At 34.9% G+C, this 16,835-nt stretch overlaps 1 protein-coding gene across 1 annotated transcript; it reads left to right on the forward strand.

The window, feature by feature from the left end:
• Nucleotides 1–11,681: 11,681 nt before the first annotated feature.
• On the forward strand, nt 11,682–16,418 carry LOC128226785 (uncharacterized). Its single transcript, XM_052936842.1, has 2 exons — nt 11,682–13,551; nt 13,902–16,418. Exons 1-2 carry the CDS (start codon nt 12,057–12,059, stop codon nt 13,916–13,918), a joined length of 1,512 nt encoding a protein of 503 aa, XP_052792802.1. The 5' UTR covers nt 11,682–12,056; the 3' UTR covers nt 13,919–16,418.
• Nucleotides 16,419–16,835: the final 417 nt, after the last annotated feature.

Raw genomic sequence — 16,835 nt, forward strand, 5'->3', positions numbered from 1 at the left:
CAGCACCTTCAGTGCTTTGACTTATTAAGTATGTTGTGCTTGTCATAGCTAATTATTTGTTCCTGAATGGCATAGATTAGAGAAATCTGTCATGGAGACAGATATTGCTATTTTCTACAGATTGTAGCAGTTCATTTCCTCGAAAATCAATAAAATGACAACAGGAATGGTTATCAGTTATTTGTTTACATTAATCAGCATTATGAGCATTCTCTTTGCTATTAAATTTCCATCACGAAGAGGCAGTGAGTGCGGTAATATGTCTTTGTGTTAATGCCATCAGATACATTGTTCTGTGAAACGTGCAATACGTTTTATCCTAAAGGGGGTGATTTCCGGCAGCACAACGTGATCCTTGTCCACACGAGAAATGGGGAATGGTCGTATATTACATCCAAGTTGGATTTTTTCTCAGGTGCATGGAATATTTCTCTCTTTGCGGGATCTATGTAGGCCCTAACGATCTACTTTGTCCACAGTGTAGTTCCTTAAACATTCCGGTCCATAAGGGTCATCGAATAAGGCTTAACGATTAGTAATTGATCACGCTGTAAGCAATGCTAAGGATCGTTGAGAGCGTTGTACATGCACTCGAGAGTTTCAATTAAACAGAGACTGCGATTTTATCCCTATGATGAATTTAGGTTTTCCAAAATATTTCTCTTCCAAATTACAGTTAGACATCAAATTGTGCAGACTCTTGGTCTGGCCACCGTAAAGCAAAATGTTGGCACACCACGTGATATGATTTATCGCGCTAAACAGGTGAAGTTTGTTTTTGTAACTGCGAAGTTTTTTTCATCAATACCACTTATTATGATATTGCTTTCTTTGGTCACTCGTTAAAAATCGTTTTTCCACTAAAATTCAACAATTATCCATTATGTCAAAACGTGCAACTATATAATTGTGTACATTTGATTTCACAAAGGAACTAATATAAAACCTGAGCCTGTTTAATAACAGATCATAGTTAATGTTGCTCCGACTACATTTATCCATTGTCAGACGATGTAAGTACTTTAAGTTATTGAATGAGTTGGATGGCTGTTTTTTTATTTCAAAGTCATTTTCTGCAAGCTGAAACCTCCAATGATCCGATGTATTGAGTAACCCAATTAATTGCTTTTTGAAATGCCTTATTTATTGCATTACCAGATATTCACTATTCTGTTGTCTGCTGTAGTTCTTGTTTGTGGCGTCTTGTTTGCAACATTCTCTACATATTCTGTTGTTTAATTTTGAGACAAGTATGAAGATAAGCGCTCACAAACTAGAGTATACGTTCTTGCTCATTTTTTAACTGACCGTGCCATGACGATTACCCAAACATTTACCAATGAGAATATTTTCATAGTTGTTTAATAGTTGCTCTCTTCTAGCATCTTGTTTGGGGCTTGTTTGGCCTCGATCCTTCTGCCTTTAAATAAGAACTCGGTAATCATTTCACTTATCGGCTTGTCCCTGTAGTTTTCTTTGTTTTATTATCTAAGTATTTCGATCTTTAGCTACTTATCTGTGTAAATGTACCATTAGCCAGTATAAAAGACATTGTTAATTTTACACAACGTATATGGCTGACCATGCTAACTGCAACGGAGAAGAAATGAATTATTCTGAAAGCAAATTACAGGAACAAGCCAAGTGCTCGACACTCGTATACCAATGCACTGCAGAACAAGTCAGGTGCCCGACTCTCATATACCAATGAACTGCAGAACAAGCCAGGTGCCTGACGCTGGTATACCAATGCACTGCAGAATATGCCAGGTGCCTGACACTCGTATACCAATGAACTGCAGAATAAGCCAGGTGCCTGACACTCGTATACCAATGAACTACAAAACAAGCCAGGTGCCTGACACTCATATACCAATGCACGCAGAACAAGCCAGGTGCCTGACACTCATATTCCAATGCACTGCAGAACAAGCCAGGTGCCTGACACTCATATGCCAATACACTGCAGAACAAGCCAGGTGCCTGACACTCGTATACCAATGCACTGCAGAACAAGCCAGGTGCTCGACACGCATATACCAATGAACTGCCGAACAAGCCAGGTGCCTGACACTCGTATACCAACGCACTGCAGAACAAGCCAGGTGCCTGACACTCATATACCAACGCACTGCAGAACAAGCCGGGTGCCTGACACTCGTATACCAATGCACTGCAGAACAAGCCAGGTGCCTGACACTCATATGCCAATGCACTGCAGAACAAGCCAGGTGCCTGACACTCATATACCAATGCACTGCAGAACAAGCCAGGTGCCTGACACTCATAAACCAATGCACTGCAAAACAAGCCAGGTGCCTGACACTCATATACCAATGCACTGCAGAACAAGCCAGGTGCCTGACACTCATATACCAATGCACTGCAGAACAAGCCAGGTGCCTGACACTCGTATACCAACGCACTGCAGAACAAGCCAGGTGCCTGACACTCGTATACCAATGAACTGCAGAACAAGCCAGGTGCCCGACACTCGTATACCAACGCACTGCAGAACAAGCCAGGTGCCTTACACTCGTATACCAATGAACTGCAGAACAAGCCAAGTGCCCGACACTCGTATACCAACGCACTGCAGAACAAGCCAGGCGCATGACACTCGTATACCAACGCACTGAAGAACAAGCCAGGTGCCTGACACTCGTATACCAATGTACTGCAGAACAAGCCAAGTGCCCGACACTCGTATACCAATGCACTGCAGAACAAGCCAGGTGCCTGACACTCGTATACCAATGAACTGCAGAACAAGCCAGGTGCTCGACACTCATATACCAATGAACTGCAGTACAAGTCAGGTGCCTGACGCTCATATACCAATGCACTGCAGAACAAGCCAGGTGCCTGACACTCATATACCAATGCACTGCAGAACAAGCCAGGTGTCTGACACTCATAAACCAATGCATTGCAGAACAAGCCAGGTGCCTGACATTCGTATACCAACACACTGCAGAACAAGCCCGGTGCCTGGCACTCATACACCAATGCACTTTAGAATAAGCCAGGTGCCTCACACTAAAAAACAGGGCTGTTTGGCAAGTCCAATATTATTTTCCTTTTTTACTGACGAACAAGAAACTTTCTCAGAAAGTAATATGGAATACAGTTGCATCCAGATACTGTTAGTCTATTTTTACTTATGTCTGCGTTATTGTCAGATACTGTGTACGGTTTTCATAAACAGTTTAACTTACTTTTAATTTTGTGACACATACATGTTAAAGGACAACAAAATAAAAACCAAATGTGTTGTTTTTATAAAGGGTGGAAGATTTTCAAAAACTGAAAAATGGTTCAACAACACTACTTCTCTAAAAGTGGTCAATAAGTTGTGTTTCGTATGACTAACTTTAACACCAGAGCTATCTTTAAATTACATGGTACATTCAATTTTTTAAGGGGTAAACGTGTGCTGGTATCATAGTTATGCGCTTTGTATAAATGTGGGCAACTATCAAATGGAGTATTTTTCAAACTATTTGATGCAAAAACTTGCTCTCAACTCCTATATGGCGCAGAGGTTTGGGGTCTCGGAAAATATGATGACCTCGAAAAGGTTCATATTTATGCATGTCAAAGGTTCATGTGTGCTAAGTTACATACAATAAATAATACTGTTTTAGGGGATTGTGTCAGATACCAAATGTATATTGAATCTTATAAACGCTGTGGGAAATATTAGCTTGAAATACTCAAAATGCCTCATAGATTTAATACGAAATGCTATTTTTTCATGTATAATGATGACTTACATGGCAGAAACAGTTTATCAAAAATACGTGTTTGTGTGTTTGCAGGTTTTGGTAACATTTGGGAAAACCAAAACGTCTGATTTGAAAATCTGTTCAAAAGTCGTTTACAAATAGATTATATGACATGTTTAAACAGGTTTGGCATAGTCAAGTAAGTTATAGTAGAAAAATGTGTTCATATTTTGCATTCAAGTCATCTTTTGGATATGTTCATCTTTTGGATACGAAAAAAAAAATGTTTTAAATATCCGGAAATTTTGATTTATATATGTATCTTTTAGAACTAGTTCTCACAAGTGAAAGAATAAAAAGTGTCGTTATACTGATATCCCAAGAAAACGAAAATTATGTCAAATATGCCAATTTGAATGTATTGAAGATGCATACCTCTTTTTACTTGTTTGTGACTTCTACGAGGATCGGCGATCCCAATGCGCTCGAGTAATTTAATGGCTGAAAAAGCAGACATTCCTTTTCTACAAGGAACACATTTTATAAACGATATTGAACACATAATAAAAATGAAATAAGAAGTGGGAATTAATAAATAGTGATGGTGAATCAAATAGTAAGAGTTGTTCAATATTGATAAGTAACGAGCGTCAAGTACATATTTTACACAAGGTATGCAAGACACAGGGCATATATCTATTTCCAAATATAGACATATTTTATAATATATACACTTTAAAAAGTGACTGTATATGCTCCACTTTATATAAAGAAATAACTATGAGTAAAGATCATTGCAGGTGACTATATCGACATGTTAACTATAATCGAATGTATGAGCAGGACGAGTTAGATAGCGGAATCGCTTAAAACTAAACAAAACTGATTTAATCTACTAAGTTTTTTGTATATTTTGTATTTTTTATGAAAAAAAATATTTACATCTCAACTTCCATTTCTTAAATAAACTGCCTTTCGGCAATTACGTTTATTAATCGATGAACGCAACATCTTCGGATATGTTTGGATCACAATTCATCGCATAACAATATACATGAAAATTATGATCTTGTTATTGTTTGTATTGTGTCAGCAGTTCCGGTAAAATATAAATGATCATTTTAGAAATTGATATTTAAAACAAATTATATGTATTGCTGCCATAAGTGTTTGAATTTTACGTTTAAAAGTGATTTCAAGTGGTTGATCTTTTCCCGCGATATAGTGACGTCCTTGTGATTCCACACACTTTGACCAGCCCAATTGCGGTCATACCCCGATAATGAAATCAAGCCCCAAATTCATTATCCCCGATAACGACATCAACCCTGCAATTCATTCCTTATATTTACACCTGTAGTTCATAATTTCGTTCAATAATTGTTAAAAAATACATTATTTCATTTAAGAAAACCTTTCAGTAATCCTTTCTTACCCGTTCAGTAAATAGAACGACCTGGCTGTAACCGGAAACATGTTATCAATTGACGTGAAGAACAATGCGGGAAAAAATCAACCACTTGAAATCACGTTTAAACGTAAAATTGAAACACTTTTGGTCACAAATCATTTGACATATCATAAATTAACATTTTTAAAATAATGAATTTTATTATATGCCTAACAAATTTCTTTTCCATATCCAACAGTAAAAATAAAGCACGCCGTATTGAAACATCCGTATCATCATATTGTCGTTATTATATTGCGTATCATGCGAGTACCGTGTGAAATATCGGAACTACTTTAGCGTTTTTTAAAAATAGCGTGACCAAAAAAACTGGTAAAACCGATCAACTTTTAAATACATTTAATTATTTAACTTTTAACTCACGCTCCAGAAGCATGTAAATATTAAAGAACATGGTACGCACGAAGGAGAAAACACTTCCAATTTATCTAGACAGCTACTTCAGTAAACTAGTTGTTTGCCAGGCATTTCTAAGTTCATAAGTTGTTGCACAATCCACCGTTTATTATCATAAATATGAGCAGCTCACCAATACAAAGAAGAAGGCGAATTCGAGTCATCGATAGAAATAGCGATTGACTCACGAACTTCCCTAATTTCTGAATATTATGATCGTTACAAAAAAAAAAAACATTAGTCCGAACACTAGGCCAAAAACCTTTTGCCAATTGTTTGATGCTTTTGTTTTGTCTGTTTAAATTATGCTTGTGAAATTTGGGAAATTCTAAATAATTTTTTTTAGAGGGAATACACCTAAAAAAATTCAAAAGTCTGCTAAAAATTAGGCCAAATATATGTAATGCCTGTATCTATGGTTAACTAGTAAGATATCCGCTTTATATACATAGATATATGAGAATAATAAAGTATTGGTTTAGAGTAGCTAAAACTGATAATATTATTTTAAAAACTGTATATGAGCATGCTTTTTCAGATTGTAGTATTGGTAAAAGAAATTGGGTATCAAATATTAAGAATTTGCTAGACACTCATGGTTTTTCATATATATTTGAAAATGTTGCGAATGTAGATTGTAAAGTCTTTTTGTATGAATTTAAACGTAAACTGTTAGATATTTTTCAGCCAAATTGGCTCGGAACCCTTAACAATAGTACGGGTTTAACTATAAATAAAGAGATTAAACCTTCATTAGAATACGAAAATACCTCGATTTTTTACCAAAAATAATTACGCTGTATATCTGTATTTCCCTTAGAATTCAGACAGGTAGATATGCTAGAAAGAGAATACATAGAGAGGAAAGTTATTGTTTAACTTGCAATACTAATGATATTAAAGATGAATTTCACTTTATATGCATATGTCAATGTTATTCCGATGTCAGAATGAAATATCTTAAACGTTCTTACTACATGCACCCTTCTGTATACAAATTTCTACGATTATTAAAATCAAATGATAGGAATGAATTAATTAAACTAGCTTTGTATATTAAAGAAGCTCTTGATATTCGAAATAATTTCTTGAATGTTAAAAGATAAATGTTTAGTTCAGCCTCCAATTTTTGTTACACATAGTATGCTGCTTTTGTTACACATAGTACGCTGTGTTTAAAAAAACAACAACGTATTTACTATTTCATGTTGTATATTCACGTTGACATGTTAAATAAAAATATATATGTGTATGTAGAGGATGTACCTTGTACAAGTCTTAATAAAAATGTCTATTTGTCTATCTATCTGTCTGTCTGTCCGTCCGTCCGTCCGTCCGTCCGTCTGTCTGTCTGTTAAAAATGGCCGCGTTACGTCTACAGGAAATGACGATAAGTGTATTATAAGTACCATTTTTGTTGTTGATTTTGTGTTGTGACATTTAATAATTGTTTTAGAAATTCGTTCGTTTTGCTGAAACACAAACTATTTTGTTCTTATTTTGCTCAGTAAAGTGAGTTCTGTTACTTCTGTCTTCGTTTCGCTGTAGTAGCCTCCCTTGACTTTAGTAGCCTCCCTTGACTTCTTTACACAAAACACATTCGAATTCATACGCGCTTTTGACAGATGGCGGCAAATTTAAATCAAATTGAAACCGAAAATAAAAGAAAAACAATAAATAGGCAGGTATATAATAAATGGAATATTACGATAAAAACATGCGGTCTCGACGGATACGTGTTTACACACCGAACAAGACGTGATACAGGTCACCAGAAAAAAACCCATCCTATCATAATTTCATCTTTATGTTTTATACATGCTGAAACAAAACAAACAATAACAGGATCAACAATTTCCATGTTTATTGTTATGCGATGAAATGTGATCCGGGCATATCCGAAGATGTTGCGTTCATCGATTGATAAACGCAATTGCCGAAAGGCAGTTCATTTAAGGAATGGAAGTTGAGGTGTAAATTTTCCTAAAATAAACGTGTGTCGTAGATTGGCAATTCCAATATAAAACGCTATGGAAAACTCCGAAGGACCTTACCATTAAATATGAAACGTAACTTCATCAGTACACGAATCTGTTTTCAAACAGAGAGGAAAATGTGGATAAGTGTAAGAGATATATTTCAATTAAAGATATCAATTTTTGATGAAGTCTTGCTATACGTAACCGCTTTGATTTTTCAAAAATGCTCAATCAGCTCATTTAAAAGCAATTATAGCATGACAAAGTCCCATTTCACTGTGTGATGTGGTTCTATGTAATCTGTTTAGTCTTAATTCTAATTATTATTATGCACCCTTTTGTCAATTACCGAACAGAACAGAACTTTTATATACAGCTCATCGTTACATTACACAAATACAAAATACATACAAGCACAAACAATAAATACGTTATGATTAATCAACTGTTTGAATTAAAATATATATAAATATATATATATACTATAATATAAGCATTTTTGTGTTTGTTTGTTCAGAAAGTACTCAAAAAATTAACCATCAACATATCCGGCATGTTAGCGAAAATGGTAAACACATTATTTAACATGGAAACGACATAATTTTCGAAAGGTAATAAAATGACATTATAAAAAAGAAAGTTATATTGCAATCATTAAATTAATAGAGGCGCATAATACATGTAGAGCACAGACAAATCATTTGTAGAAAAAACAGTGTAACATCAACACCTTTTATCAACATCACGAACTGATCTTTAGACAACTACATGCCACACTTTTTCATCCAATTAAAAGGTGTTTTTTAACAAATCACACATTGTTTACATGATCATAGCTTTAAAAGTAACGATGTATAGTAACTAAAATTTCTGCATTTGATTATGATGAATTTGGCAATATAAAAAGCCTATATATATATATATATATATATATATAACAATATCTGCATTATTTTGGAAAAAAATGTACTTGTATTTAAAATAGTGAATATTTACAACGGAGTCGAACACAACTTCAATTGCATATCTTCATATTGACAAAAATATATACAAGACTAATAGTAATATGAAATATATACAGGTTGTAGATATATAGTATTAGGAATTATATTTTTAGTTATCAAACGGAATGAACAAGTTAATAAAACGGGGAAAATTGGCAAGACGGAAGTGAAAATCACGGATTTATAGGGAGATATTGCGTGTATGTTTATAGCCACATGGTTCGTTTAAATCTACTTCCTTATGTTAGACAATCAATGGTTTTGTGAACAATTGTTATATGAGCTTTAGAAGTATAGAGTTCTTGTCTTCCTGTTTATACAACATTTATACACTATTCGTAGTTTTTTTGTGACTACATACATATCGTTTAATCTCATTCACAGAAAACTGATTCCGTCCCTGCGTTTGTCAATGGCTTTAACTAAGGCAAAAAATACTCATTGATTTCTCGGGCACTTTTTTTAAAAAATGGGGAGGGAGCGCTCATTTTGTTATTTGACAAATTTTTGTTTCCCTATTTTAAATTGAAGACAATGAAGAAACGATGTATTTACACAATTTATGGTACAAAGAAGTCATTTTCAGTATAAATTTACTGTTTTAAACTGTCAACTATCGTTTAAAATTGTAAAATGATTGTTAAAATTTGATTTTGAATCATATCCAGTCTCAATAAATGTTTAGCTCAATCTCCAACTATTATTATTCCAAACTATAATGTTTTACTACTTTTGACGGATATTGTAAAACATATAACACAACCATTAACGGTGTATCTTCAGATTGACTTATAATACTTAAATTGTATGTTGTGCAGACAATGTTTATTGTACTTTGTACAAGTTAGTGTTATTAAAATGTCTCTTCTGATCTTTTCTTAACATTCATATGCTCAATGAAGAATTTAATTAATGAATAAAAAAAAAAATTCTATAACTGTCCTGAATAGTTTGTAGATTTTTTTTACATTCGTGTTAAAACATTAAAAAGTAAAAAAATAAGAGAATGGACATCACATTACTTTGTTATATATATCATAAAAGCAGCTGATTGCGATTCAATGATCAAGACTGATTTTGAGGTTACACTACACTAAAAATCGGTTGAATTGTGAATGAAAAGAGATAACGAAAGAGGATAAAGAGAACAACTCGAAAAGCCTATTACTTATTGCTTATCATACTGGTATCGGACTGTTGATAATAGTGCTATTTTACCTCCGTCCCAGTACGTTCAATATTCAGAACAGTGGATCAACTGGCGTAAGAAACGACTCTTGTAAATGGTATACATGACTGTATAATGCAAAATGCACGGCATTTAACTTGAACGAGGTGGAGATGAGCGATTAAATACCCGGTAAGGATTTTTGATAGGTTGCCAAAAGGTAACACACGCTACAGTCCTGTGATGACTACATCGTCAAGTATTGTTCAGAGCAAAGCATAAAGGAACTTCACATTAAATCCTGATAGTTTGTTCACATTATTGCTTGTATTTTTTATAGCATGACCTCAATAATCAATAGTGGGCACGTCATCAAAGAACGTCTCCTCTATAAATATATTGAATAAATGTTTCTGAAACTAATGTAAATCATTACCAATATATTGATCGGTTATATGGTGTACATCTTAAATTAAAAATGTAATTTCATTTAAACAGTTTTCTTTAAATACAGCTTATGGAAATCACCTGATCATTATTGCATCTTTGATTTCATTTATACTGTATGTGGATGTTTGCTTTAGATATGAAACAATCAATATGGAAATGCACAACGAATGCATTTTAAAATCAACCTTGCAAAATACAGCAATTTGCGAACACAAATGATTCAGCAAACATGTTTATAATTGAAATAACTTAGAATCGAACGACCGAAGAGAGCAACTAAGAGTAGTTGTCCATAATGAATTCATATGTCAGTATGTATTACCAGCAAACTGAAACTGTTTCACTTGGACAAAAACACCCAGGTGTAGATTGTGTTTTGATTGTTTTCATGAAACGTTAAATTGGCTTCTGTTTCAAGGCCTAACATTGAAAGATAGCTAAATGTATATGCCCAAGTTGATAACTTCTCTGAACACTAGAGGCAGGAGCTTGTGTCATTATTTAATGGGTTTGTTGTGCAAATCCATCCATTTCCCGAGAAAAGTTTTATTATTTTTTAGATGGAAAAACTACAATAGACAATGAAATTATTATGGAAGGAGTATCATTGCTTGCAATGGATTGCTTTATGATAAGATAATATCTCCCTTTACATTTCTGATTAAAAACTTCACAAAAAAAGAAACTTGCTCTATTTTTCTCCCAAAAATATTTACTGTACATATCGATTGGGAAATACAAACAAATTGAACGGTGAAGTAACTATAGATCCTATACGGAGCAGGTCCCTGAATACAAGTAAACTCTTCCAGACTCGAAAATGAGGCGAAAATGTAACAAACGGCCCGGTCTTTCTTGGGCATTTAATAAAGCGAGGTATACGATCGCGAGGGCCATAATGGGATTCCGTATTTTTGAGTTATTTAAGATGTTTGTTCTTGAACATCATGACCATCAAATACAAAAATAGTTCTTTATGTCAATGGAGATTATATTAAGACATAAATGTAAAATTCTTTATCTATAATAGGTATACAATGCAATTATGTGCAAAACACATGCTTTCATGTACACGAGATATGTTATCTTGTCAAATTAACGCGTTGTTATATGGACATATTTCCACGACTCCTTGATTTAACAACACGTTCATTTGACAATATATAACATATCTTGTGGACAAGAAAGCATGTGTTTTGCACAAGATAACGCGCTCATTTAACAAGATCACATACTATTTAGACAAGATAGCACGCTCTGAGAAAAAGACGTCAATTGGTCATAATACCATGTCAATCAAACAAACAAAAACATGTCAGTTTGACATAATCACATGTCGGTTAGACATAATAACATGCTAGATAAATATAACAACATGTCAGTCAGACATACTATTATGTCAGTTAGACATAATAACATTTCATCTAGACATAATAACATGTATGTTAGACATAATACCATAAGTTGTCACAACATAAGACAGCTATGTGGCGTTCCATAATATAAGTCAAAGTTTAAGCATGAATGTTGCGTGTGATAAATTTATCAACAAATATATGTTTAATTTTATTCAAGAGAAATTGTTTCATTGAATGTGCAAAAAAGTCACCAAAAGTGTATAATCATGGTTAGTTATAAATTACGTCCGGGTATTTTGAAATATTGGACTGTAAGTAGAAACGATAACAGCTGGATAGTGGGCGATAACCTATTCTACTTCCTGGTTATGTGTTTGTAATAGGCTCATTATTATCAAATAAAAACTGTCAAGTTTCGAAAATTAAATGGATTTTCGAATATTTGTGCTTTTTAACACACCATGTTTACTCAATTTTAATTGTCTACAATTGTCGAGACGAAATGGACAAGGAATCTATGCAACTGATGTCTCTGCGATTATGCAGGGTGATAGAAGACATTGGAATATCTTGGTATGTAATTATGACAAGAAGAAAATTATGGCTAATGAAAGAAGATATGTTTTCAACACCTCAAGCGGCAATCTATCACTTCGGTAGTCAAAGCGAGGGGACAGCAACGAAAGGGATGCAGGATGATGTTGATTTGTGGATATGTAAAAATAACATCTATGTTATACCAACCTGGACTGAATGGCAGCAAGGACGTCACAACTATCTGCTTTTTAAACACGAGTTTTTTCCACCCCAACACTGTTGGCTACAACAACTTAGATATGACTCTCCGGAACCTGTTATAAAAGAAAGTACTAGTCATCTTTATGTTTCGATCGGGGATAAAGGCATGGTTGTGTTAAGCAATTCCAATAAAGATTGTGAACATCTTCAAGAGTTTTATCGTTGTGAGCTCTTTCCTAACGGCCCTACAAAGTACACTGCCGAAGATGTGGATGCAGTTTTAGCTTACAAATGTTCAGAGCAACCAACTGAATGTCAGTTCCTGTTCAAAAGGTCTCGGCCTGGACATTGGCCTACACCCGTGTTATTGCAACAAGCTAGAACGTGTGGCGTCTTCTTGGTTCCAGAGGGACATCCAGAAAGCTCCGAAACCATGCTTGAATGGCGAATCTCAACATCGTTGGTAGAAAGACTTCTGATGTTTGACCTGAGTGTTTGCCAGACAAAAGTGTATGTATTGCTCAAACTAATACGGAAAACGTATTTACAGCCTCTGTTTGGAAACAGACTGAGCACATTCCATCTCAAGACGGCTCTTCTATTCACTGTTGAATCGTACCCTCCGGATATTTGGGAAGACCACCGCTTGGTTCAGTGTACTATATATTGCCTTCAAACACTGCGACGATGGCTATCAATGAAGTATTGTCCTCATTTCATCATAGGTGGTGTGGATCTATTTGCAGGGAAACTACGTAAACACGAGATGCAGACAGTGTTGGACTTAATGCGTCTTTTTGTGAACGACAACCTTCAGTGTGTCTTTAGCATGACTACGGACAGGCTTGGCGAAAGAATGTTGAGACTTTCACAGCTGAAATCAAAGGTTCAACCGGCAAGCAATTTGGTTTCAAACAAAGCTGGCATGCAGATAATGTTCTCAGGCTTCCAGTATGTATTAGTGTGTTGTCACTTTAACGCAAAACTTGCAAGGCCTGGTGAACGATCTGAAAATAATAAATGCCACGCATTACTTCAAGAGACAATGGAGTTTTACCTTGAAATGACCGATAAAAGGAATGAGCAATTTGGAGAAGCTTTGAAGTTTTTTCAGACAACCGATAAAGTCAGTGTAGTGTCAAGGTGGTTCGCTTCGATGACGAAGGCAACAGAACATGCACCTTTGTCGAGAAGTTCACTACCGATACATGATATGACATCCACCCGATTGAAACGAGCTGCAGATTTATACTGCAAAGGTAGGTATGACTTAGCCGCGGAAATGTTGACAGAAGTTCAGGACAGCATTCATAGAGATGCTCTGCAAGTATGCAGTTGCCAAAGGTATATTCCTAGCAGTGTCAACAATAAACACATCGACGACTTCTTTCGATTACCTCTGCAACATTTCGTGGCAGAAAAAGTCGCATTCAGCATAGTCTTTACAAAGGAAGAGCTACATTGTGTTCCAGGATGCTTAGTTGAAGAACTAAAAATGGAAGACCTAACAAACAAAGGATACGTCCAACAGAAAAATGGTCAGATACTGATTGGCAACAAACCAAGACGTGTCATTATACACTCAATACCTTTTCTATTCTACTTACAGTTTCTGACATTCAATAAAATGAACTCGACGCACAGAAAGAGTGCAGCTCTACAAAATCTGACGGGGTATGTTAGTGAGACCAAGGACCTGTGTCACATAGAGACCGCAGCCAACTGTTTGGGACATTGCCATGAGTTGGAGAACAGACTAGATCTAGCTTGGCACTTCTATTCCGAGTCCATCAGAAATTGGCCGAGGTATAATGCAGCAAACTTGCATGTTATGCGATTGTTACAAAATGAAAAAGCTATGGAGGTCTGTTTCGGACGCGGAAAAACTGCTGAAGAACTGATAACAAAATAATAGGTTTCTGTGAAAGTTAAATGAAATTACATCGGATAAATTCAACAGAGAACAATTCAACAAGCCTGCTACTATTTCTAATTAATCTGGTATCAGACTGTTAACCATAGAGATATGTTCCCTTCGTATCAGCTGGAGATGGGTTGTGAGTAACTTCATTATTCAGAACAGTGAATAAACTGTCGTGTAAGAAACGAGTTTCGTGTATATGGGATACACGAATTGTATATCGTATACATGCACTCCCATATGGAGCACTGTTCAACTTAACAAATAGGAATGAGCGGTAACATTCATTCGACTGAGTCCTGTGACATCGTTTGCTCAGAGTTAAGTACATATATAACTTTTCTTTCCTTTTAATCATGAGGATTTGTTAACATTATTGTTGATATATTTCTAATACCATGGCTACAATAATCAACAGAGTGCTGGTCATCAAATATTGTATTATTTTTTTGAAGAGTTGTACATCATTACCAAGGTATACCAGATAGTTGTACATCATTACCAAGGTATACCAGATATTGGTCGTTTTTCTAGAGCGTTACACAAATCTATAAATTTCCGAGAAAGTCAAATGACACCATAGTTAGAAATACAGAGGAAAAGGAGAATAATTCAACACACCTTTTTCTTATTGCTAATTAGTCAGTTATCGGACTGTAAATAATAGTGATGTGTTGACTTCGGATGTCGGAGACTTCGTACCACTACAATATCGTACCACTTTAAAACGGGGCGTTAGTAATATATTAAAATAGACTGTCTAAGAAACGACGTAAGTGTCAATGTACATGCACTGAATATGAAATACTCGTACACCCGTATGGAACATCAATTCACAGACAACATCGAGACTTAAAAACATCGGAGATGAGTGGTATAATGCCAGAAGACATGTTCAAGTTGTCAACAAGTAACACACTCTACATACTTCAGGTTTCAAGCAGTACTCAAAGCAACGCATTAAGAAAATGTTCTCTAATCCTGATCTGTTGTCCTCAAAATCTGGCATGGACAGAATGCTTCAGATTTGATCAAACTATTCAACGAAATGGGTCTATTTCTACAACGCAAACATATGTACTATCGTTGTGTTTAATGAACGAGCTCCACAAGTTATATGTAATCGAAAATTTACGTTAGGAGCTGTAAATATTGACACATCAGAGAGTTATACGAATCTGGAAATACTGTGTACAACGTTGGGGTGTGCATCTGAAGACAATTAATTAATAGCGGTATCCATTCCAGATCAATATCACAAGTTACGCTAAGGACAATAAAAGAATCTGTGGTCTTGCCGTAGGCGCTGTATGGATGCGAAACTTGGACATCAATTTTGCATTAAACACTTACAGAGATTCCATGGCAGATAGAGATTGCTTTTAATGCCCTTAATATTACTCCGATAGACTATTGTTGATTACCAGGAGCTGCAGTATTTTGGACAATTATGTAGATTGCCATGTAAATATAACGCAGAGCAATTGTGTATAGACTTACAAAGTTTCAGTTCAACGACGGATAAAATAAGGGGATTTATTCCGGATAGGGAAATATTCACTTGAACATGTTCTTATTGAATATACGGCGTATCACTCGTACGCACAGAGTACAGAAGGTAAAAGATTCAGCTCTCTATAAGCTTATCAAATAATGCTCACACTGAGTCAATTTCTGACCACTGTGCGCAAGAGTGGTATGGAGTTTTTCCTTGAAAATTCCAACTTGGGACAGACATGGTGATGAGACAAGAGATATTCTGCGATTTGGACAAATTTATTGACGGTTTATATGCAGGAATACTCCGATATTGTTAAATGTATTTGCAGAACTATTAAGACATTTTGCGTCTGTACTCTCAAGACAATACCGCTAAATTTGCAAAAATTGTTCACTTTATGTTGAAAACCTTTATGTGCATTTCATGTTCATATGTCCTGAGAATGAGGCAAATCAAGTGAAACTGTGGGAGTCTGTGCTGGATTCATGTGCCATTGGTGCCTTTAATGGACAAATAAGGTTTCCAGTTGAGACACACAAAGTGTGTACGCACATGTAAACTAGCGACTGAGACCGATGGTAAAAAAGAGTCAAGGTGGCATTTTCCCTGAAACAATTATTTAATAGAAACATTAATATAACGTTATGGTTAAATGATATATTCGCTGACATTGTATGTTTAATGTCTACGGAACATTAACTATTGCAGCTATTGATCTGTTTCAATTCAATCAATATATATATATATATATATATATATATATATATATATATATATATATATATATATATATATATATGAGGTTGTTGATTAAGCATAAATACAGTTGAGTGTACTTTATTTCTATGACATGCATACTCAATTGTTTTTGTTGTTGCATAAATGCTTTATCTATCATTGAAATATGTGTTGTAAATAGGTTAGATGCTTTTCATTACTGGACAAAATTATAACTATATTTTAATCAGTTACTAAGTGCGTTTTTTTAAAGTAATGAAAGTTAATATATTAAAATATTTTACTTCCAATACAGCTTACAAAATATATGAAGTAATGATTTCTTCAACATTTGTAACCAGTTCTCACTCTTATTCATATTATTAATGTATTCTGTTTCCATT

This window comes from Mya arenaria, chromosome 3 (assembly GCF_026914265.1).
Source record: "Mya arenaria isolate MELC-2E11 chromosome 3, ASM2691426v1".
NCBI lineage: Eukaryota > Metazoa > Mollusca > Bivalvia > Myida > Myidae > Mya > Mya arenaria.